We start from the raw sequence: 22,860 nt of genomic DNA on the forward strand, positions 1-22,860 counted from the left end.
ATACTGATACTGTTATGGTAAAAGCTGGATTGTGAGATGTTTGAGTGAATTTTAATTAGATGGGAAACAACTCCAGGAGCCAAGTTTTTGCAGCATGAGTCACAATGTGCGTGCTGTGGAGCAGTTCCATCAGTGAGAGTTCTCCCAGAGTAATGACTACAGTGCCTGGCCCTCTGCCAAGGAAGGGTGTGAGTTTCTGGCTTTGTTTATGGAGGTAACTATTAGCTCTTCTCTGAGTAAGAGCTCCTGTAAATTCCTAATTGAAAAAAATCCTAACTTTTGACAAGTGTTAAACTCAGGAATGAGCGGGTAAGTGAGCTTTGTGACAGAGGTAATTGTGCTGCTGGTGTTTGCAGTGATAACCAAGATTTTGGTGCTCTCTGTGGTACCTTTGAGACGTGGTGGGTGCTGTGTGAGGTTGTGCTCATCTTGCAGGGCCTTGATTGGCAGTGTCACACGTGTGGGAGCTGCCTGGGTGAAGGCTGGAGGTGCCTGTGTTCATACATGGTGCACAATAACATGCACACAGCTCATCAGGAGTACAGCTCATGAGTCAGGCTGGAGGAATGTGAAAGTTGGGCACTTCCGAGCCATGTTTTCCTTGGCAGTGTCACTCCGTTCAGCATAGTGCAAGGAGCATTGTCATAGTCATTGTGCAGGAGTGGCGTTGCCTGAGGAGCAAAAAGGGGGCAGATTCCTGAGAAAAATCTGCTCAGCTGTCTTTGTGATAGGTATCATTGCGTGCTTGGTTCAGGCAGTGTAGGACTAGGTGCCAGCAAACAACGTCTCCACGCCTAGTCTGGGGAATTCAGGGCATTTCTGCTAGCAGCCTGATCCTGGTGCTCTTGCCAGCAAGTGTCTGTCATGATGGACGCCCTCTTCAAGCTAACCAGATGGCTTCCCTTCACTTCCTTTCACCTGAGCAATCACAAACTGGTCTGGTGTGCAAAGGGGTGGAGTGGATACAGTTAATTTGGATAATTTAATTGGGTTAAGTGGGGTAGCTCAGAGTGACAAGTCCATGGCAGATTAGTCAGAGTGCTGTGAATAAAATAACCATTACCTAAGCAGCAGACTCCTTTGAGTTCTTAGCATGGGAAGCGTCTACTCGGTTGCACAAGTGCAGTCTTGATGTACCAGGAGGTGAGGGCTTTAGGCGAGTGTGTGCTCTTAGGAGATCCTGTGGGGGCATGAAACAGGTAATCCTGCTTTGAAGAGGCTATTGGAGGGCTTGGTTTAGCACCAGTCCAGACTTTGGAACCCTCTCTGGAAAATGCCTACAACTGTTTGCTCAAGCAATGAGGACTGTGCCAATCATTTGAAACACTTGTGCGTGAAGACACAGAGTCCGAGTGTCCGTGGCAGTGGGCTGGTGCGGGATGTCCAGCACCGGGGATTCCTTCAGGCTGGTGGCTCCCAGAGTCACTCCTGGCTGAGGCTGGAAGGCACCTCTGGAGGCTGGCTGCTCTAGCAGGATGCCCAGGGCATGTCCACATGGCTCCAAGCATGGACACTGCACAGCCTACCTCGCTGGGCAGCAGGGGCCGGAGCTCAGTCGCTCTCATGAGAAACTGGTGAGCTGTACTGGAAAGAAGCTGAGAGCTGCTGCTTTTTATCAGTGCTTTCTGTGTCAGTTCCTGAATGCTGTAGAAGAGGAGGTGCTGTGGTCCTTTTTCTGTGCTGAAACTACAAAGCCTTTACATCTCCGAGAGCTATTCCATACTGGCTGTGAGCTCTTGGAATTAGCTGAAAGGACTGTGGGCAAATACAGCATATAAGTAATGAACTTCTGTTTTATGAATTTGGTGTAGCAGTGGGAACTATTTCCCCAGTGCTTTGCCAGTAATTCAATTAGAGGTGGCAGTTTTAATTAAATAACACAACTGGGGGCTGGGTTATTTCTCTCCTCCAGTTCCTTCTCAGTTCTAAAAGAGAAAGGTTGGGGGTTTATCTATAACAGTTTCTACAATAGTTTCAGTTATTCTATATGGTAAGTAGAACGTTGAGCTGTACCAGGGAAACCACATTGAATGTGGCAGTTTAATAATAATGGTACCATTAAAGTATTTCCATTAAATAACTTTTTTTTGCTATTCAGCAGATTCCAGGAAAAAAGATGACAGTACCGAAGGCTTATACTTAGAGGGAAGAGGGATTGAACAGAACATTATTTTTAATTTTTTGTTTTTATGTAACCTCTATCTGGTTGAGAGATTTTCTGCTGAGTAAATTGAAAATCTTTCCTCTCACTCTCAATTACATTTATTTCTCGTGGTTTAGTTGTGGTTGGTTTGGGCTCCTTCTTTTCTTGGAGGGGGGATGGGTTGTCATGGGTGTCTGCTGTATTTTGCCTGTGCCCCATGCTGTGATTTTTTTTAAAGCCATACTTGCATCAGTGATTGGGGTTTGGCAATAGAAAACCTCAACCGTACAATCTCTAATCAGAAGAATAAAATTCCTGACTGAAAGTGACAGAGTGGGTACTTAAAAAAAATGATGTTGCTGTAAATATGTTCTTATATACTTATTTTCTCTAAATCATCAGGCTAATCAGATTCGATGATTCCCCAATTAATATTGATTACTTTCTTGTTTTCTTTTATAACATCAGTAAAATACTGTGCAATGCTAATATCAATGATACTCCAGTATTTCCCTCTTAGACAGCTAGTATTTGTCACTGTGCCAGAATTTGGAGTCTCTGGAATATTAAAACATCTTCCCCGAGTTCTTTTTTTACAGAAACGAGGGATAAACATTCATTATCTGTAATGGGCTGTTGGCTGGGTTGGTTATATCCCTGAGAGTGTGTGGTTTTAAAAGATTGATCCCATCTTAAAGACTCTTTAAGTAGTAGTGGGGATGAACCTGACACCGTGAGAAACTGGAATGTGTTGGCTGTTCTTTTACATAGTGGGGTTATTGGGTGGTTCTTTTATTTTCCTGAGGCACAGAATGATTTGCTTTCCCTGTTTGTTTTGCCAACAGAGAGATAACCCAGTTTCCTACTGTTTCCCAAGAAGCTCAGTGGCTTGGGAAAAGGCCAGCAGCTTGGGAACTAACACTACACGTGCAAATAAACAAGTGTTAATTCCCTTAATAGTGGGAAAAAGCTTAAATCCCTTTAGGCAGGTTTTGTGCAACCGCTGTCCATTAAGGAGGATGGCTTTCCTCCTGGGGCTTCCTGCCTGCAGCACTAGATCATGGCTTCATCTTCTGCAGGAATTCTGTATACTTACACTTCCTTTGGTTATTTTATATATCCTTTTGATTGTCTTACGTACGCTGATTATATTCTATACCTTCTAGGCATAACATATGGCACACAGTGCAGAATCTAAGGCAAACACTCATTTAAGGGAGAGAGTTTGTTTATCCAGTAAATCTCCCAAATTTGTCAAAAGCTGAAGTTTAACTACCTGTTAATGCTTGCTTGAACTTTTATTTGTGGCTGGTTATAAAAATCCTGTTTATTTTCTCCTCGCCTTAATTAAAACAAGGAAAAAACCCCTCAGACTTCCTTGCCTGGGAGCATCTTTATTCACTGTCTGTAGAACAAGTGGAGCTATTGAGTCAGACAAGCTATTTAGGCATGTCTTACTGAAATAAGACAAATTAGGAATTTAATAGAATCCTAGAATGTTTAGGGTTGGAAGGGGCCTTGAAAATCTTCTTATTCCACCCCCTGCTACGGACACCTTCCACAATCCCAGGTTGCTCCAAACCCCATCCAACGTGGCCTGGAATGCTTGCAGGGACAAAGCAGCCACAGCTTCTCTGGGCACCCTGTGCCAGGGCCTACCCACCCTCACAGGGAGGAATTTCATCCTTGGAGCTAGTCTTACCTTTTGGTGGTTTGAAGCCTTTCCCCCTTGCCCTGTCACTCAAGGCTCTTGTCCCAAGATCCTCTCCAGCTCTCCTGTGACCCTTCAGGCATGGGAAGGGGCTCTCAGGTCTTCCTGAAGCCTCTTCTCCAGGCTGAACACCCCGAGCTCTCCCAGTCAGGCTCCACAGCAGAGGTGCCCCATCCCTGTGAGCATCTTCATGGCCTCCTCAACTCACTCCAACATGGCCTTGTCTTATTTTGGGACCCCAGGCCTGGACGCAGCACTGCAGGTGGGATCCCCTGAGAGTGGAGTAAAGGGGAAGAGCTGCCTCCCTTGCCCTGCTGCCACACTTCTTTGGATGCAGGATGTGGTTGGATTTCTGGGCTCCATGTGCACATCTCCAGGTCATGTTCAACAAGCATTCGGCCCTGAGCCTTCCTGAGGCTCCCACAGGCCCACCTCCCCAGGGCCGAGGCCCCTCTAGGTGCCATCCCTTCTGTCCAGCGTGTCCAACCCAGCACAGGGCTCTGTCACAGGGTGCACTCAATGCCATTGTCCACATCCCTGGCAAGGATGTTCGAGAGCACCAATTCCAACGCTTGACCTCAGCAATGCCTCTCGTCACTGACTTCCACTTGGACATTGGCTCTCCTCTGTGATTTGTTTTTAAATCAAAACACTCCTTTTGGGGACTATCTTTTACAAGTATGTGTTTGCAAGGCTAGTATTTCTTTTTTTAATCATTTGTTTTTCAAACCAAGTGAATTGCAACTCTATTTCTCTGCAAGAAAATGATTCCAAAAATAACATCAAGACAATCCTCTTGCAAAAGACCATACACATGTAGCTTAGAGGTCATGGCACCAGTGTCCTGGTATCAAAGATTGATGTAATATAAAGCTTCAAATGGTTAAATGCTATTCATGCACATGATATTTGAGGAGGAGATTTGTTTTTATTATGAGTAAAGGCTTAGCAACTTAGCAGAAAAAAATTAATACAGTGGGTTAGTCATAATCTACTTCTTTGTTTTAAAGCCAGTTAACGGACGGAAGACAATCAAGTTACAACTTAACATGGAACTCCTTTTTGAGTTTATTATTTCTGTTGTTTTAGCTTTTTAAGGGCCATGTAGAAATAGTGACTTTACCTGTGACCTACTGTTTCCTAAAGACTGAGGTTTAGGCATCAGGATATTTTTTTTATGCAATCGTGTCTTTAGTCCTATAATACTAGTGCAGGCAACTGTTATTTTTGATGGAATAGTCCTGGAGGCATGTGCTTATGTATTCTTAGTGTTTCTTCTTGTTATGAAAAGCTTTGGCTTTGATGTGCTGCTTAAATTTCCTCTGAGTCATAATGGGAGCTGCCAAATCATTGTTTTTGTTCTATTTGGACTTGATTCTAGTTCTACAGTTGTTTCCTCCTAGGGAGTTAAATTCCATGAGCTTTTATTAAGATAAATGTCAGTGATTTTGAGTGTATTTGCATAAAAGAAGTCCTTAGTCTCTGGTAGGATAAGTCATGTGTAGTGTTCAGTTTTAAAGTAACAGTGACTACAGGAAATATTGGAAATAAAAGTTGTTGACCTTTTCTGCACAATGGAATTTCCCTTTCTATTAAATATGGAACACTCTCATCCATAAGCTGTCAGCGAACTGAACGTCCTCACTGGTCATCCTCTGTTTAAAAAATTCACAAACAATTAATGCAACACCTCGTAGAAATTACGTCTATAAGGAAAAAGATGGTGACCATTGGTAGAATTTCTAAAAATAAGGGTTGACAAAGTGAAAACCTCAAGTCAGAGTTCTGAATTTGTTCTTTGCAGCAGCTTCAAAATCACTAACTTCTGTGTGTCCCAGCAAAGTGGCTGTCACAAATCATGACTTGACACCAGTCTTGCATGTAGTAATAACTCATTTATATTAAAATAATCTGGCATTTTATGAATGCATAAAAGAAGCTCACCTTTTATTTCAAATTAACCATCTGCTACTTACATATTGTAGTAGCTAACAGTGTGGTTTGACTTTATAGTAAGCTGCATTTCTTCTTTTGTTATTGGATGATATTGTTTTAATAACATTTGTAAGGAAAATGAGTATTTCTCCTGCATGTCTTGCTGCATCCATTGAAAATTTGAGGGTGCCTTTAAAATTTTAGTTGTCAGACAGAAGTTTGCTCAGAGTTTGCAGTGTTGTTAATGGATTTAATGTGTTTAAGATGGGCTCTGTAGGACTGGAGGTCAGCAAGGCAGTCAAGTATATCCTGCAGCCCATCCCTCTCCAGTGAACTGTTTGAGTGCAAACAGATGTTTTAGTGTTCATTAGACTGATGAGTCAACACCTCAAGTTCCAGGCATCTCTTACATGATTTATTTTCCTGACTTACTTTCGATTCCTAACATCTTTTTTCCAAATACTGTTTCCTGAAAATTGCAACTTTCTGCAGGAAATGAGCCAAGAGAACTGAGAAACCTAAAAAACTTTAAACAGTTCAGTAGAAAATAGAAGCTCGAAAAAATGAGGAATATTGAATGGACTCACATATTTATCAGCAGAATATAAACAGGTAGAGGGCAGGCAGCTTTAAGTTGAGAGCCAAAAATGAAAGGAGGGCAGTGAAATAAGGGAAGAGCTCCCAGCATGCAAAATGGAGGACATGCAGTTATGTAGGAGTGGAAGGGGAATGGCTGAAGAAGACTTGGCTGACCATCAGCTCTAGGAACTGGCAAGTTTGAGTCACAACAAAACCACTCTGCTGAAGGGACAGAAGGAGGTAGCAAGGGGAAGATTGAGGATGTAAAGTGCATTCAGGTTTTCCTGTTATGGCAAATGCAAGCCTTGCATGAAGGGGCAGCAGGGAGGTGCTGCAAGGCGCAGCTCTGGATGGCTCAGATGAAAAGAGGTGATAGGGACAAGATGGAACACAGGCTGCACAGAGTTAAGTGTCAGGTGCAGACTGGTGGCAAACAGATGGTGGTGACCAGGTGATCACACCCACACTTCTGTCTCTTAGGACCTTTCTGTTTACTTTGGCACTGAAGAGTTTACAGTACTTCATTCTGTTTCAGTACATGTGCTGTTTATATAATAAAATAATAGATATAAAACTGCTCTATGTAGTTGTGTATGTACTTTATATAGAAAACAACAATTAATATGTATATATAACACCAGTTCTAGGCTTCCACTAATATTTTTCTTGTTTTTCTGAGTCAGAAGAGTGAAGTGAGTGAATTGCCAGCTGGCTGTTCCAATCCACGGCAAATGAGAGAATGAAAAGATGAAAAAATAGCATTTCTTATCTTGAGCTCAGTAACGTGTGAATGTGTGCTCTTGGGAACTGTTTGAAGGTTCCCAACAACTGGGTAAAGTCCAGTTTGCATGTGGATGGGTGGAATGTAGGAAAACAGAGATAGTGCTGAAGGTAATATTACCCCTAAGGAGTTACAGCTGTGCTAATTATCAATAATTAAGAACAGGCCTGCCCTTAATAGGCCACAGCTAGATCCAGTTAGGGGTGGGTATTGTAAAAGAGTAGGTTGGCTGGTGGATAGATTAGATGGAGTTTGTTGGCTGTGCTGGGAAGGAGTCAGTGCTGTGAGGAGCTGCCCACGGGAAATCGCCAAGAAGGTACAAAACCTTTGCAATAAGATGGCAACGTTTGCATCCATTCCATTCTGTTGATCTCTTCTCTCTGTTCATTATGGGCATGATTAAACACAAATGATGGAAATAAACAGAATCATGTGGGTTCAGTGCTTTGCAGTTAATGTCACATGTTGTCTTCGTTGTCTTCGTTCCTTTTGTCAGTTCACATGAAGTCAGGTTCTCGTCAGTTTTAGTAGCAGTGCTAGAAACAGCACAAATGCAAGAATGCTCTGCACCTTTGATCATAGCAGGTGTCGTAGAAATCAGGGACAAAGTGTCTGATAAAGTGCCCTAAAGACACTCGCAGTGTCTCTGCCTCTGTAATCTGTGCTTTGTAGATGGGAATCAGGTCTCTGTGTCCATTTATCAATTTCTTGCACACTGTGAGGGGTAAAATATTAACACAGAAAGCGGGTGGGAAGTGGAAGAAAGCCTTGCAGGAACATCAGTCAGCTGAGAGCTGTTATTGTTGGAGGCCTTTGCAGCTGAGTACAAATGTGCCTTTTGTTTTCTTAATGCTGTGGGGCAGAATTTGAAGCTCTACAGGTGTGGGGTTTGTTCTTTATTTTACAAAGCATCTTGAATTAATATCTTTTTCTTTTCCTTGACATTCAACAGCTTGGTGAAGAGAAGTGTGTCTGGGAACACAGCCACAGAAATAACTGGAGGCATACTCAGTGCCCTGATTTCTGCTCTGTTGATGCTTTTGACCAGTGGCCTAATAGAAGCTGTGCTATTGTTGCTGCGTGCTCCTGCCCATTACAGAGCGGGGTATCCATGGAGAAGATGCCTTTATAGCAAGGAACACCTGGCGCATGATTCTGCTGGGGAAACATTAGGAGGGGTGGCTCAGATGAGCACTCACAGGGTCTGCAATTGTTTGTTCTAAGCATGTCCCACTTTCCCAGCTATAAATACTAGGAAGAGTGGAATAAGTAACGACTCTGTTCAAATATCTCTCCAGGAGCAGGTACTGAGTGCTGGGGCATTCATGTTGAAAAAGTGCTTCTGGGAATTGAAGGACTGTATTGCTTAGCATTTACTTCTTTAAGAATAGCAGGGGAGGTAACTGAGGTTTGTCTGTGAGCACTGCTGTAGCATGAACTCAGTAATAGAAAATTCAAAGAGCTGTGTCATGGACTGTTACTTGAATAAATGTGGTTCTTGTTTTATCTTACCAGCTGAAAATGAATGCTTGCAACCTGCTAAAGGTCTGTAAATTGCCTTTCATAAGAAGCACCTCAGGCAGGGGCTTAGTAATGCTGTTGGTCCCCTCTGTCGTGGTTTGATCAAAGAAGCAGGTAAATACAGCAAGGCCTCACTCTGTCCCTCTTCTACACCCTGCAGGAGGACTGTGGAGACAATCAGAAAAAATAGCATTAAGATTTGTGGGTTGAGTTAAAGGTAGTTCACTAAGACAGAAAAGAGAGAATAATAATAAGTAATAGGAGGAGGATGATGACAAAAGAATTAAAACATTCAAAACAAGTGATGCATGATGCAACTGCTCATGGACCGGTGTCTACTCAGTTCCTGAGCAGCAGCCCCCAGCCAGCTTCCCCCAAGTTTATCAGAGAATGTTTGGGGTTGGAAAGGACCTCTGGAAATCCTCTAGTCCAGTCCTCTGCAAAGGTAGGTTCAGCTGGAGCAGGTTGCACAGGATGATGTCCAGGTGAATGTTGAGTATTTCCAGAAAAGGAAACTCCACAGCCTCCCGGAGCAGCCTGTTGCAGTACTCAGTCACCCTCAAAGTAAAGAAGTTTTTGCTCATATTCATATGGAACTTCCTGTGTCCCAGTTTGTGCCTGTTGCCCCTTGTCCTATCACTGGGCACCACTGGGAAAAGTCTGTCCTCATCCTCTTGACAGCCACTCTTAGGGAATTTACCTGTGTTGGTAAGGTTCCCTCTCAGCCATTTCTTCCCCAGGCTAAAGAGGCCCAGTTCTCTCAGCCTTTCTTTATGAGAGAGGTGCTCCAGTGCCTTCCCCTGTCCTTCCTTGTCTGTCTTGAGCTGGGGAGGCCAGACCTGGAGGCAGTGCTGCGCATGTGGCCCCACAGGGGGAGAGCAAATGGGGGATCACCTCTCATCCTGCTGGCCACGCTCCTCCCCACACAGCCCGGGATACCCCTGGCATCCTTGGCCCCCGAGGCACTGCTGGCTCTTGGACCCCCTGTTGTCCGCCCGGTCCTGCAGAGCTGCTCTCCAGCAGTTCAGCCCCAACCTCTGGGGTGCTGTGAGAAGCTGCCTTAGTGCAAACTGCTTATAGAAGCAGCTGAAACATCCCTGTGGGATCAACATGATTCTCATCCTAAATGCAGAACTTAGCACTGTACCTGCCTCTAGGAAGGGAATTATCCTAGCAGAAACCAGGACACCCACTAGTGACTTCAACTTACAGGAATGGTCAGGTCTAAGAAATAGAACTGGGCTGTTTCCAGAGCCTTAATTCCTCATCAAAGGGAGTTTAGAAGCTGTATTTGATGCAGTTAGATTGTGTATAAACCACATTGCTGGTTTATACAGTTAAAGCAAGTGTCTTTTACAGCACTATTCCTATGACAGCATGGCCTTAAATTACAAATATTTACATTCCATGAGGCTGTGGATGCTTTGTTGTGCTCTAGACAGTTGTCAGCAAAGTTGACAAAATCAGGATAGTGAGAGGGGAAGTTTTTACTCTGTTAACCTGTGTATTCTGTTGTCAGAATTTCTGCAGTCCTTTTCTGATTTCCACGGCAGAATGTAACAGCATCAAGGTGCTCTGGGGCTGCAATGGCATCTGAAGAGCCCCTTCAAAGTTAGTGCTCCTTGTTTTCTCTTAATTTAGCTGTGTGAAGAAAAACATGGAAAATACACATGTTGAACTGGATTGCACAGAGTAGGAAGCAGGCTGTAGAGACCCTTCTCAAAAAGATAAGCCATTTGCCAAAACATGCGTCACCTCATGCTGACTAATAATCTATACAGTCAGTCCTGGGGGGAAAGTGAGAAATGGACAAGACAATGCAAGGGACACTGGGAAAATGCATTTATATTATTCTCTGTGGACTGCCAGCTCTAATAATAAAATAACAAAAAGCAGCTACAGAACTTTCTACAGATACTTGTTAGAAACATCCTTTGCTTTGGAGAAGTTTGCATTTTAGATACCAGTGTTGATAGGTGGTGAGAGGTGCACGTTTCTGCCCTGGTGCTAAGCTCAGTTTGGGTGGTCATGCAGCATCAGCACTTTGGGTGAAGACTCGTGGTACTTTAGTAGAAGAGAGATATGCTGAAGATATTAATTATATGTTTCCATATACTAAGGCATACAATACATAATTACATATCTACATTATACATCTTTAATGATATGTTGTATCATTATATTGTTAGGTATGTTTTGATGTAATCCAGGAAAAGTGTGGAGTCTACATGTGTAAGCTTTTGTGAGAAAGCAAATATTGATACTGCTGAAATAATTAGTTATTTTATTTGCCTACCTACCAGAAACTCAATGCAGGCAGTCTAATTTTCTGAGGCAGGTGTCATACATTATAATATTAGCTTTGGGTCTATTAGAGCATCCTTATATGAATGACGACTAGTTCAAGATTTTAAGTTGGTGCAGTCTATGAGTACCCCCAGTTTTACAGCTATATTCTGTCTGTTTCAGGTTTCACAGGATTTCATTAGTTATTGCCAAGGCTGAGATTTTCACAGTTCAGTGCATTAAATCTTGGTGGGTTTTTTTGGCTCCATGTCAGATTAAACTTACTTGTAGGTGGCTGCAAGGTTTTTTCCATTCATAAACCCACATTATTCTCATTGCTGCTTTCTTTCCAATGGTATCAGAGGTTGACAGCATTGATCTTTTTCCAATCTTGGCAACAGGCTGTTGCTGTGGTAGAGGCCATTGTTCACTAATGGAGACTTGCTTTCATAAAGTAATCTAGAATTTGTGCATTTGCTTTGCTGTGCTTTGAGCTTATATTTTTCAATTATTTACAGTTTCTTAAGCAATGTAGGAGACCTGTTTGTAATTGAGTCTAGGTCATTAAAATAGTGGAAAGGAAACAAGTATATAAATGTACTTGTGTGTTCCCTTTTTATTATCTGTGGCTTTCAAGCTTGGCTTCCTGCTCCTGATAATAATTTTTCCTGTTTCATGTTTACCTGGCAGGTAAACACAGTTTTAGCTGGTGAATTATATGTTGTCAAAATTGAGAGGAATTAGCTCTTTGATTTCTTTAATAAGAGACCTATTGTTGCATTTATTTTTTCCACAACTTTTCCTGTGATATTGTTGTAACATAAATGTTTGACACCAGATGCTATCCCAAACTTTCTCAGAGTTAGGGGAGTTTGTGCCTAGGTAGTTTCCCAGGCTGTATGGCAGGCCCCTTGTTTCCCAGTGGACTCTGCAGTGGCACACCTTACCCTTCAGATGTTTGGGAGCTGAGTGCTGGAAGTATTTCGGTGTGCCCTGCCCTCTGACATTCACCTTTAGCTCCCCAGCACTTGAGCCCTGGCAGGAGGCAGGGTGACACAAATAGCTACGGATGGCACAGCAGTGCAAGTACATGCAGATAAACCCAGAGGAGAGAGGAAGGAACAGGATTTCCTAAAACTCATAGAACAAATGTGCAGATTTTAGAGGAGGGTCATTTTCGTGGATATCACACAAAGTTAAAGTTGCATTTGGTCCCACCCCCAAACACTTAGACACTGCAGACTTACTCCTCTGACAACACTAAGGAATACTTTATTTCTTTGGCAGTGCCTCTGTCATCTTCTGGACCTTAATGTCCACTTTAATGCCTGGCTCAGGGAGTATTTAATGCTCTTGCTGCTGCCTCAGCACAGTGTGCAGGCTGTGAGGTACCTGCAGTCACCCAGCAGGTGTGACAGCAATTACTGTGACACAAACCACTGAAGGAGTTAAATGCAGAGAGCTCATTTTTCTGGTTTACATGACAGCAGAGAACACCTGGTGGGTGTCCATCAATATCCTGGCTGAATTTGGAGTAAAAACCTGGAAATATATAATTCAGGTAGTAACAATGATGGTGGTGATGATGATGATGTAGGTGCTACGCTCATATATTGCAGTGCCTCCAGCAGCATCTCTAATATGTTTTTACTGTAATTTTTTCAATATCAGGCATGATTTTAATCAATACAGTTATAATCAATAAATTATATTAATCACATCTAGTGTCAGTTCAGAAGCTGTGATATAGCAGTTGTTAGCAAAGAAACTTCAAATGTTTATGCTTTGTATTTACAGTTGGAGATCAGGTTCTTTATTATAGTTGTGTTATTCCTGAAGAGTCAACACAGGATGTTTTTAGCACTTCATAGAGACTGTCAGACACCTTCCAGGTTTCTGGCTGTGCTGGCTGATCTGTAAATGTAGCTGGAGGTGGTACAGAGCAGCCTTTGAAAGTAGAGCTGCTGGTGCACCAGAGACACAGCTCCTGTGCAAAATGTCCAATAGCTCCTGGATTCGTTCTTTGCTTTTGAGGCAGCGTTCACATTTTCATCTTTGTTCTCACCCCAGCTTAGTTCAGTTTGCCTTGCAGATCAACTCCCTGCTTGCTCTGGGTAATGTGCCAAGTGCTCAGCCCAAGATTAAGTTACAGCCAGAGCTGCTGGACACGAAGGTACTGTTAACTGTAGATGTCTGTGCTTATGTTTCAGCCCTGCTGCAACTAAATTCAGAAATCTTAATGGGAAACCTCAGTGGCAGAGTTTAACTTTAAAAAAAGAGCTTCAAGCTTATGTTGCAGATTTATAGTTCTTTTTAGTACATTGAACTTATAGGGTTTTTTTAGTAAATGTTAAGGTAGACAGGGTTAAGCTGACAAATTTTCTCATGCAAAGAGAAATAATTTTCTGAGGCTGCTAGGCCTCAGAAAGTATGATGGGTCAGTTGACAAGTAGTGACTAGCTCAAGAACTATTCCAGTTCTTAAAAGTATGTGAACATAATCTGAACTGTTAACATATGTAAAATTGCTTCAGTTGTTGTTAGAGTTGACTGCAAATATTAGGAAGCACAAACTGCAGAAAAATTAAACAAGTTTTCCTTCTTGTTCTTTCCTCCAGATTTAGAATGTGCTGTCAGAAACTTGAAGTGTTAAGTATTTTAAAGGTGGTGTTTGCTTTCTCTGTTGTATTTTAAATCTGTTTTTACAGTTCTTTTGACCTACATATCTAACCAGACACTTCGCAGTAAGGATTGAACTTCTTCATTCTAACATCTGATACTAAATTTTTGACTCTTCAGAGTTGCCATCCAGAGCAGATTTTTCTAACCTTGTTCATTTCTTAATATTTTAAAGGTTCGAAGCATATTCTTAACATTTCAAGCAGTTCTATTTTCTGAAGTTGGTATTTTAGAATATTGATGTTGTCTATTGTAGAAAACAGAGCTTGACACAAGCAGTAGTGTTTTATCTCCAGAAAAGATTGTTAGGGCCCAGTGATGTACAAGTCCAGAGCTCCAGCCTCCTGCTCTACACAAAGGTAAAAAAAATCAATATGACAGTTTGGTTGAAAATATTAGTGGATATAAATAAATGAGATATTTTTTAACGATCCCATGAGATGTTGACGATGTGATGATTCTCTGAAGCAAATACACTAAACTATGTTAATATTCATACTAACACAACTGTTTTGCTTTCTTTTGGTGCAGATCACCAGAAACTGGAGAGAGAAGCTAGAATCTGTCGCCTCCTGAAGCATCCTAATATCGGTAGGAACATTTCATTGCTTTGTACAGTATTTATCAGTTTAGAAAATTTAGGGGAAATGGAAATTAGCAAATACAAAGAGCAGCTCAGAAGGCAAGTGCAAATATTGGCAAGACTCTTTATAATGTGGTGTTCCTTACAAATTCTGCTGTGGGGTGCAATAATCTGATGGATCACCTGCAGCGGTGTGCAGTGTTCTCATCTTTGAGCCATTGCTCTGCCACCAATGAGCTCTCCGTGCCAGGTCTTTGGGGGGATTTGAGCAGTGTGCAGGAGGGCCTATTTCCAGGATTGTTCATGATTTTTGGAGACCTGCAGAAGAATTTCAGCTGACAGTGTCTGTTGCACAATGAGACAAACCAATGTCAATACTTAGTGCTGGTTTTAGTGAGATGCTTATTTTATACTGTATTTTGTGTTTGAGATTCCATCCTTGCAAGCTGAAGAAAGCTCTGCTCTTTTTATTTCCAGAGCTGTGTGTTCTAACCATGTAAAGCAAAAAATAAAGTTATTTGGGAGGGTGGGGTGTGTCTGTCTCTTTGCTTTAGAAATAGTGTAGACAGGTAAGTACCTTTCTCTAAAGAGAATTGCAGCTGGGTTTTCCAGTTTTTCATACACTGAATCATATTCCAAGGGTATCTCTCACAAGAATATTTGCTGTACCTGAGACTTCTGCAGAAGGGTGGGAATTTCCTGTTTGTCATGTTTAGACTAATAAAATTGTTCGGTGCCTGTGATGCCTTAAGTTTTAGTTTTCATATTTTTCAGATTCTGTACTGCTTTGGTGTGTAACTCTGAACTTTGTGTAAAGTGTTAGCAAGTTCTCTTCACAGGGTAGTCAGACAAAACAATCCTTTTCCAGCCCCAAAACAAGGACACCATTGCAGTTTCGGGCCCAAAGAAGTATAAGCAATGGAGAGCTGAGGAGAGCAATCTGGAAGGATGGGAATTCATAATATGAAACTGTAATTGGATCATTAACCCCAATATGTAAATGGACCATAACTTATAAAAGTGTGAAAAATAATGACCCGTCATCCATCTTGTGTCCATTTTGGGTCCATCTTGGGCAGAGCCACAGCCAGGCTCTTGTACTGCCCAAGGTGTATCCTTTGAAGGGCTTTGAATAAATACCTACTTTATTCCTTTAACTGTCTAACCTCTGTTCCAGGTAGCCTCTTTAGTCATCACCTGGGATGTAATCAGCTCCTTCCTTTTAATGATAATTAGAAAGTGAAAACAAGTGTACCACAGCTCAAAATGGCATGTCAAATGTCTGCAGCATCCCTCTTAAGCTTACAGGTTTGACCTAGATATTTGGTTAAGGAGGAAGAGGGATGTTATGTGTACTATTATATCTCACCAAAGGTTTTGCATTGTAAAATGGTGAGAGATAAACGAATGTGCAAGTGCTTTTAGGGAGGTGGTGCAGCCCTTCTGCAGCTGTGGTTACAGATATGGTGTAGTCAGACTCCAGAGCCATTCACTTGGGCCTTACTAGAAGCAGAACATATTTATGAGCTTCTACAAGTTGGGGAGAATGAACAAAAGACAAGAGTGAGCTGATGCAGGGAAAGGGCTAAAATGCACAGAACTCAGTTGAAACAAGAGTCTAAATGGCTTCCATGTGGTCACAAGTCTTCAGCTTGTCAAGTGGCTTGTTGAGCAGTGGAGGATGGAGTTCAGCTCCTCTGTGGCAGGCCAGCTGTTCCACACGCACAGTTTGTATCTGTGAGGTTTGGCTTGGAGTGCAAAGAGGCAATGACAGCTTTAGTGACAGGCAGGCAAGTCTGCACAAACTCTGCATCACTACCTGCACCAAGGTGCACGGTTCAAGGGGAAATGGGCAAAGTCTTCTGCTCCTGTTTCAGAAAAGCTGACATGTTCTAGATCTGTCTGAGAGAAGATTTTCATGACCTGGAATTACCATGCTAGGGTTTAGCAGCAGATGATGTATTCTGTCATGTTCCTTCTCCTGCAGCCATGCCCTCAGCCAGCTAAATGGTGACCCTAAAATCATTCCAAGTGCTGCCAGCACCCCACTGGAGTTCTTTTGCTTGGGTCACCATGACATCCCCTTTTAAACTGTCATCTCTGGTGAGTAATGGAGCTGCATCACATCAGGAAGCACTAAGAGTGAAAAAGGAAGTGTGCCAGAGGAGGGGAGCTCAGCTCTGACAATAAGTGTGTGTAAGTTAAGAAAAATAAGAAAAAAATGGTAACTTTTTTTTTTCAGAGCGATTTCTATAGGAAAGCAGAGGTCTAGTTTAATTGATGGGGTGGTTTCTCAAAGGTGACAGTGTACAGGGAGTTATTTTTGGAAAGCTAAATAAGGCTGAATGTTAAATGATTCTGTTTCTGTGCAGTCCTTACTGTCCGTGGTCATAGCCAATAAGTGTCATGGAAATCTTCCTTGAAGAAGTTGTTTCACTTCTACAAGCAGGGCTCCAGTACATTTGTGAAATCTGACCTTTTCTGTGCAGACACTGCTTTGCACATAACTAATCCAGTTCATTTTCCAGCATCTTTCTTTTATTTGTCCTTTTAATAAATCTATGTTTTCTTCTCTGTCCAGCCTTGTAGTTATGATGCCTAATGAATAGTATAGAAAAAATAAGGAAATTGGACTGCAAACAGTATTTTCTGTTCTCTTTTTCTCATCTCCATTTCCCACTTAAGTAAGGTATATGTGAAAGTTTGTTTAAAACCCACAGAATTTCCTCATCCTTTCCACTTACATCTGCTTCTCACCAATACTCATTGTGATTTCAACCTCTTCTTACCTCAGTCCTTTGCATCACTGTAGTATAAAGCAAGCCCTGCTGAATTTTGTGTGGGAATTAAAATGAGGCACAAGTCTCATTAGCTGAACTTGCAGGCCCTGAGAAGAAACTTTGAAGTGGTTCAGAATCTTTTTTTTCCATCAGTCTTTGGTATGTTCTCCTCGTCTAGCTGTGCTTGAATAATCTGGGCTGTGCTACACTGCAGTAGGAGATTTCTAGGCAAACACAGCTTGTGTTCCTGTGGTAACAGAGCTCCTGGGCTGCAGGAGTTTGTGCATTAGTGTGATTTTCAGCATTGCTATGTTTCTCAGGTTCTTACTCTGGTTATGTGGCTGTACATCAGTGTGTAAAGGGTTGATTTTGCAGAGTTTAAAATGGTTGGAAATGTAGGTTAAGCCTTGCTGTTTGGAGAACCTAGTGCTTTATCTTTGTGAGATTGCACATCAAGTTACAATAAAAACTTACTTCCTTTGCTGAGCATGTACCTGCACAGGATTTGTTGTCTTGGGTAACTATTACTTTTCCAGCAGTTCCATGTGTACTAATGCTCCCCTTTTTTAAATTTAGAAGCTTGGGAAGAAAATTGCTATTTAATAATCTCTTCACCAAGAAATCCATTGTCATTTTCCTGATTTTTCTCCTTTATCTTTTTCTGGTAAACTTTGATTTCTTGGTCCTCTTTTAACATTAGGTAAACGTAATTTTTAGCACTCTGATTTCTAGTTTTGCAATCTACGTATTTTCAGTGGTGTGACACTGTTGCACCATCTTATTGTGACGTCTGGCATGGATTTACAGCTGCTTTGCTAATTTTGGTTTATGACATCCAAATAATGATAAAATCTGCATTAGTCTGACAATACAAGCCTCGACCCATTCTGGAAAACTGATTAAAAACCATGGAATTTTTTTTCCCAAGTGGAGTTTACTCTTGCAGGATTTGTGCTGAGCTTGGGTAATGTTTTCCTAATGGGAGTGATGCAGTCAAGATCTCCCTGTAAGTATTGGAGGGGCTTCTGCTGGCTTTACATTCCCACTTCCTTACAGCCCATAATTCCCTGCCTCTGCCACCTCCTCCCAGGCCTTACAGTGTACAGGCTATGGCAGGCAGGGTCCATTAGCCAGCAACATCAGGCTCAAGTCTGACTCTGATCAATCTTCATCCCTTCACCAAAGGCAGCAGCAGATTTTACTGACATGTGGCAGCCCTTCAGGTGATAAATGAAGTTCTTTTGGCACAAGGCCAGGCTGTCCCTGAAAGGCTCTGTAAGTCAGGGTACTTGGAGGTAAGTAGGACTGCCAGGCACAGACTCAGCTCCACTAGGCTGAGCCTGTTCCTGTGCCTCTGCTGGTCCAGCCTCAGCCAGGCTGGGGCTGAGGCATGGCCACGAGCGTGCGGTGACAGCAGCAAGGCCTCTGCTCCAGCAACAACTTCCCAAGGCAGGCTGGCCTTGCAGCAGGCCAACAGGCAACCTAGATGTGGAACAGACTTGGGACACAGGGAGAAAGACAAATCCCTTATCTGGCGTCATGAGTGTGCTGGTGTCCATTTGGAGTCTGCTTATTTCCATGCTTTGAGCTGGGAACTCCTCATCAATGGCTGAGGCAATTGGGAGCACCCAAACTTGGCACTGCTCCTCACCACACTCTTTTGCCACAAGAAAAGGAGGAAAAGCCGCATTTTGGAATTACTTCCTCTTCCCACCATAACACAAAACACAAGCACTGAAGTTAAGTTCCTCATGTGGGGAAAAATAAGAAACTGTGTATTGCCTTGTCCTTTTTGAACAGAGGGTAATTAAAACTGGGGGGTGTCCTTTATGCACAACAATATGTCCTTTATGTTTATATTCACCAAGTACGTGCATGACACTCCATAAAGCCCCAAGAATCTCAAGAGAAACACTATTAATATATAGAAAACGTGGATGCAGTAACTCCTTTCTGAATTTCGTTTGTCTTACTGTGGCACAGTTGTGAGTAGCTCAGCTGCTGTTAGTTAAGATATTCTATAAACCAAACACAGGGTAAAAATCAGGCCTGTTCAGGTTCAGTGGATGTAGTTCTTTAGCACAGTTTTTTTTCTGAGCTTAATTTAAGGTTTTACTTTATGTCAAAAATATATGGTTCTTTCCTGATGCAGTGAAAATCAAACCAATTCTCAGCTATATAAATTTATGCTCAGTAAATGCAGTCCTCAGGGATGTATTAACTATAGCTATGCAAATAAATAAATAAATAAAACTTTTTATATAAATATAAAGCTCTAGTTTACGTGGAAATGATGCATTAGAGAATCTCACTTCCTTTAATTATTTTTATTGCTTAGATGAGCTGATCACTTCAATAATTTTAAATCTCATCCATTCCGTTGAATTAATTAAATTTGCAATTTCTATGATGAATAAGGTACACCATAGTCCTTGAGAGAATTAAAATAAAATATCAAGAAAACCAGTGACATAACATGATTTCATATTTAATGCAAGAGCCAATTTAATGAGTATTATAAAATAACAGATTGAATGTTTAAAGTCAGCCGTGGCTACAGCAAGTAACTGACTAGTGAAGTGCAACAACGGAAGACAGAAGCTGGTTTTGCAGTTGCTATTTGTGAAATTAAATGTTCTGGAACGAGACTGCACCAGGCAAGAGCACACAGGGGGGCATAGTGGGGCTTGTAGCAGCTGGGTTTTCTGCAGGCTTTCTCCTTCCCAGCAGTTTTTGTTACTGTTGTGCATCTGATTCCTTTTAGTTGAAGTTCTTGGGAATGTATGTTGATGTTTAAGAGGAAAAGCCCCAAAGTTATGACTTGTGTTGTTGTCAGGGTGTGGTGTGGAAGGGCTTTCTGTGGAGATGTTGGTGGCCCTGAAGTGAGTGCAGTATCAGAACCCCCCCCAGCAGTTAAAAGACTAAGTTCTGTAGTGCTAATCAATGTGCCAGTGATTTTCATCATGAGCCCTATGAAGCATCAGATAATGCGGCCTGAGTGTGCCCGCAAAGGAGGGGGAAGGCAGCTTTATTTGGTATAGCAGCTTTTGTCTCTTTTATTTGCAGCAGAATCCTTTTATTCTGCTAAGTGGCATTGCATCTTTAAGTTTCGCTCTTCTGGGTTACTGTGGAGCATAAAAATGTCTTTGAGTGCAGACAATGACACCACTCTTTGCCATGCTACATTAATTCTCTTTCCTTTTAATGGAGCACAAGGTTATTTTAGCTCAAGTGAAGCAGTGCTGGCTGCAATATCCCAGATAACTGTAGCAGTATCCATAACAGACTGAGGAAATGAGGTTTCACTAAGGTTTGCCATCGATTTTGCAATTTTTTGCCTCAGAAAGTACATGCCTAATTTGCACCAAAATAGTTAATGATTCAGTATAAATCAAGTATGAACCAGATCTTGAAGCATTTTCCATCCCTGCTTAAGCTTCTGTTGCATGTTCCCTTAAATGCATGAAAGTTCTTTTCCTAGTCTGTCCAGATTCTCTTAAACATTTTTTTCTTTCCCTGAAGTCAACTCCCCTTTTGCAGCCAGTCATTTTAAATGTAAAATAGAATAATCCACAGGAAGTGGAATTTGAATGCCTCTCTTGAGGACCCTGCTGTGGGGGGTGAGGACTAGGGTGGCTGCCACACTTCATCTGCTGTTGTGCTTTACTTTCTGTATGTGTTTCCTGGAATGAAGAGTTTCATAATTGGCTGCACTGCTGACTTCAAGAACTGTGGAAATAAGCTCGACTGAAATGAATTGCTCTCTCTCTGCACACACAAGATGGATCTTTCAGAACTTACTTTTTTTGTTGTTGTTTGAAAGCTTTGTTTGTTATGAATCTGCAACCACGTGTTATGCATACGGATAGACATCATGACTCCCAGCTAAACCACAAATATGTAATTTTCCTCTGGACTCTTTCCTCCAAAAACAGAGGTCTCTACTGCTTCTGCTAAACTAAGCTTTTTCTTTCAGTTAAGCTAGGCCAGACATTTTCAGAGCATTTTTAGAGAATATTGTAAGTTCTGTTCCCTTTGCTTTTACAGTGTTGCTGATGGTGTAATAGGTGAATTCTGCACTGGTTCTTGTATTGATACCCAAATATTGGGAACCTTTACTTGATCAGAGGGTGAGGAAAAGCCAACCTCCAGCTGAAAATAGGTTGCAGCGTATTGGGTTTTATGGATGGGCATCACTGGATGGCATTCGAGCAGCTTCTGCAGGGGTGGTGAAACTGTTGTCACGTGGTTTCTGTGATAATCCTGCCTTAGCCTGGGCACTGGTGGCTCTGGGATGAACCCATTCTGTGGGACACTTTTGTCTTGGGCTCTTCCCTTTCCCAAGAGAAAATAAGGAATTAATTCAGGCAGCATTTCTTTCTCAGACAGTCTAAATCTACCCATTTGGGGTGTTTGGCATCCTCACCCATGGTGGGTTAGTGTCACCCAGTATGTCACCCTGTCACCCTGCTTCTGGAAAAGGTACCTCCAAGGAGAAAGTGTTGGGCTGTCTGTGCCACCTGAGAACTGCATCCCATCTTAACCCCCCACCCATTTCCCTGTGGCAAGCAGAAAAGGATCTGTTCAGACATGGGGGCAGAAAGAAGAAATGGGATGGGGAAATGCTGGGCATGTGAGCTGGGAGCAGAAAGAGGCAAAAGGAAGGTCTCCTGGCTTTGGACCATGGGTCATGTTTTGGTTTGCAGTCATAAGTCAGGAGTGGTGCTTTGGGAGCTCACTGTGGAGCTTTGGAATGTCTTGACTCCTTTTCCAGAGGTGATAGCAAGCCAGGGGATTCATTAGGAGAGACAGTCTGTGAGGCTACTCCCATCTGCACAGACATCTTGCTTTACTTACCTACCCAGCCCTCTGCAAAAAAGTATCATGGGTCATGGAATCACATGGGTTGGAAGGGATCTCTGGAAGTTACCCAGTCCCAACTCCCTGCTGAAACCATGTCCAGTAAATTTAGGTAAATCAGAGCCCATCCTGCTGAGTTTGGAAACTCTGTAGAGAAGGAGATTGCCCAGCCAACTCCAGGCACCATTCCAGTGTTTCATCACCTTCCTATCCACATAAATAAATAAATAAATAAATGTGTCTCTGTGCTTAGCTGGGAATTTCCAGACTCCAGCATGTGTCTGTGGCCTCTTGTCTTGCCATTTGCACCCTGGAGAAGACTTATTTCAGTCTTCCCTGCTGACCAGCAAACCAAGTACTGGAAGGAAAAGCGGATATTCCCAGTACAGTGGCATCCCTGTTAGGATGTTTTTGTTCTTTTCTTAAAATTGCGTTTGCTTTCCTTTTTAAATATTGTGACATAAATTCCTAAAGAAAATGTAATTTGACTAAAAATGTAAACAGCAACAAACTCTTTGGAATGCAGAATTTCCTTGCTTCCAAGGTGTGGATTTGGAAGCACATTTTATAGCATGAACTTGTCTGTGCCATGTCAGGTGCATAAATCCAATCTGCTTGTGTTTTGCATTTTATATGCATCTTCTGCATCTTTATTAATGGACTGCCCGTTCAGTAAGAGATTTTATATCATCTTAGATATGTATTGGAGACAGCACATGGAAAATGAGGACTTGGCCTGCCTGCTTAGGCCAGCGTGTCCATAGCTCTGCTGGGGTGTCAGCCTTGCCTGTCCCTGTGCATGGCAGGGTGTGAGAGGCTGGTGCCAGCCTGGCTCATCTTCCCCTGGTGCCCGAGGGCCAGGGAACAGCACCAATGAGTTCTAGACAGACAGACATCCCCCTAACCACCCTGGGCTTGTAGGAAGTGTTTCAAGCATCCTTTAGAATTTTCCTTGCTCCTTCAAACTTTAGCTTTTAAGAAGTCACTTTTTGTCCTGATTTTG

At 42.3% G+C, this 22,860-nt stretch overlaps 1 protein-coding gene and 1 long non-coding RNA gene across 20 annotated transcripts in view; both read left to right on the plus strand.

The window, feature by feature from the left end:
- LOC135298490 (uncharacterized) overlaps positions 1-8,660 on the plus strand; it is a 39,070-nt gene extending 30,410 nt beyond the window's left edge. Inside the window, exons 1-2 of one of the 2 annotated variants that reach the window (XR_010360505.1) lie at positions 7,404-7,465; positions 8,102-8,660. This is a non-coding gene — a long non-coding RNA (uncharacterized LOC135298490). Of the gene's footprint in view, positions 1-7,403; positions 7,466-8,101 lie in introns of those variants that run through there. The other variant, XR_010360506.1, reaches the window with a different exon arrangement.
- The window catches only part of CAMK2D (calcium/calmodulin dependent protein kinase II delta), a 121,492-nt gene that overhangs the window by 33,461 nt on the left and 65,171 nt on the right, over positions 1-22,860 (plus strand). For all 18 annotated transcript variants that reach the window (XM_064416040.1, XM_064416039.1, XM_064416038.1 and 15 more), the window contains one exon: positions 14,166-14,225. In XM_064416040.1, the coding sequence (XP_064272110.1) occupies positions 14,166-14,225 (60 nt within the window). The remainder of the gene's footprint in view (positions 1-14,165; positions 14,226-22,860) is intronic.

The sequence above is a fragment of the Passer domesticus genome, chromosome 4 (genome assembly GCF_036417665.1).
Source record: "Passer domesticus isolate bPasDom1 chromosome 4, bPasDom1.hap1, whole genome shotgun sequence".
Classification (NCBI taxonomy): Eukaryota; Metazoa; Chordata; class Aves; order Passeriformes; family Passeridae; genus Passer; species Passer domesticus.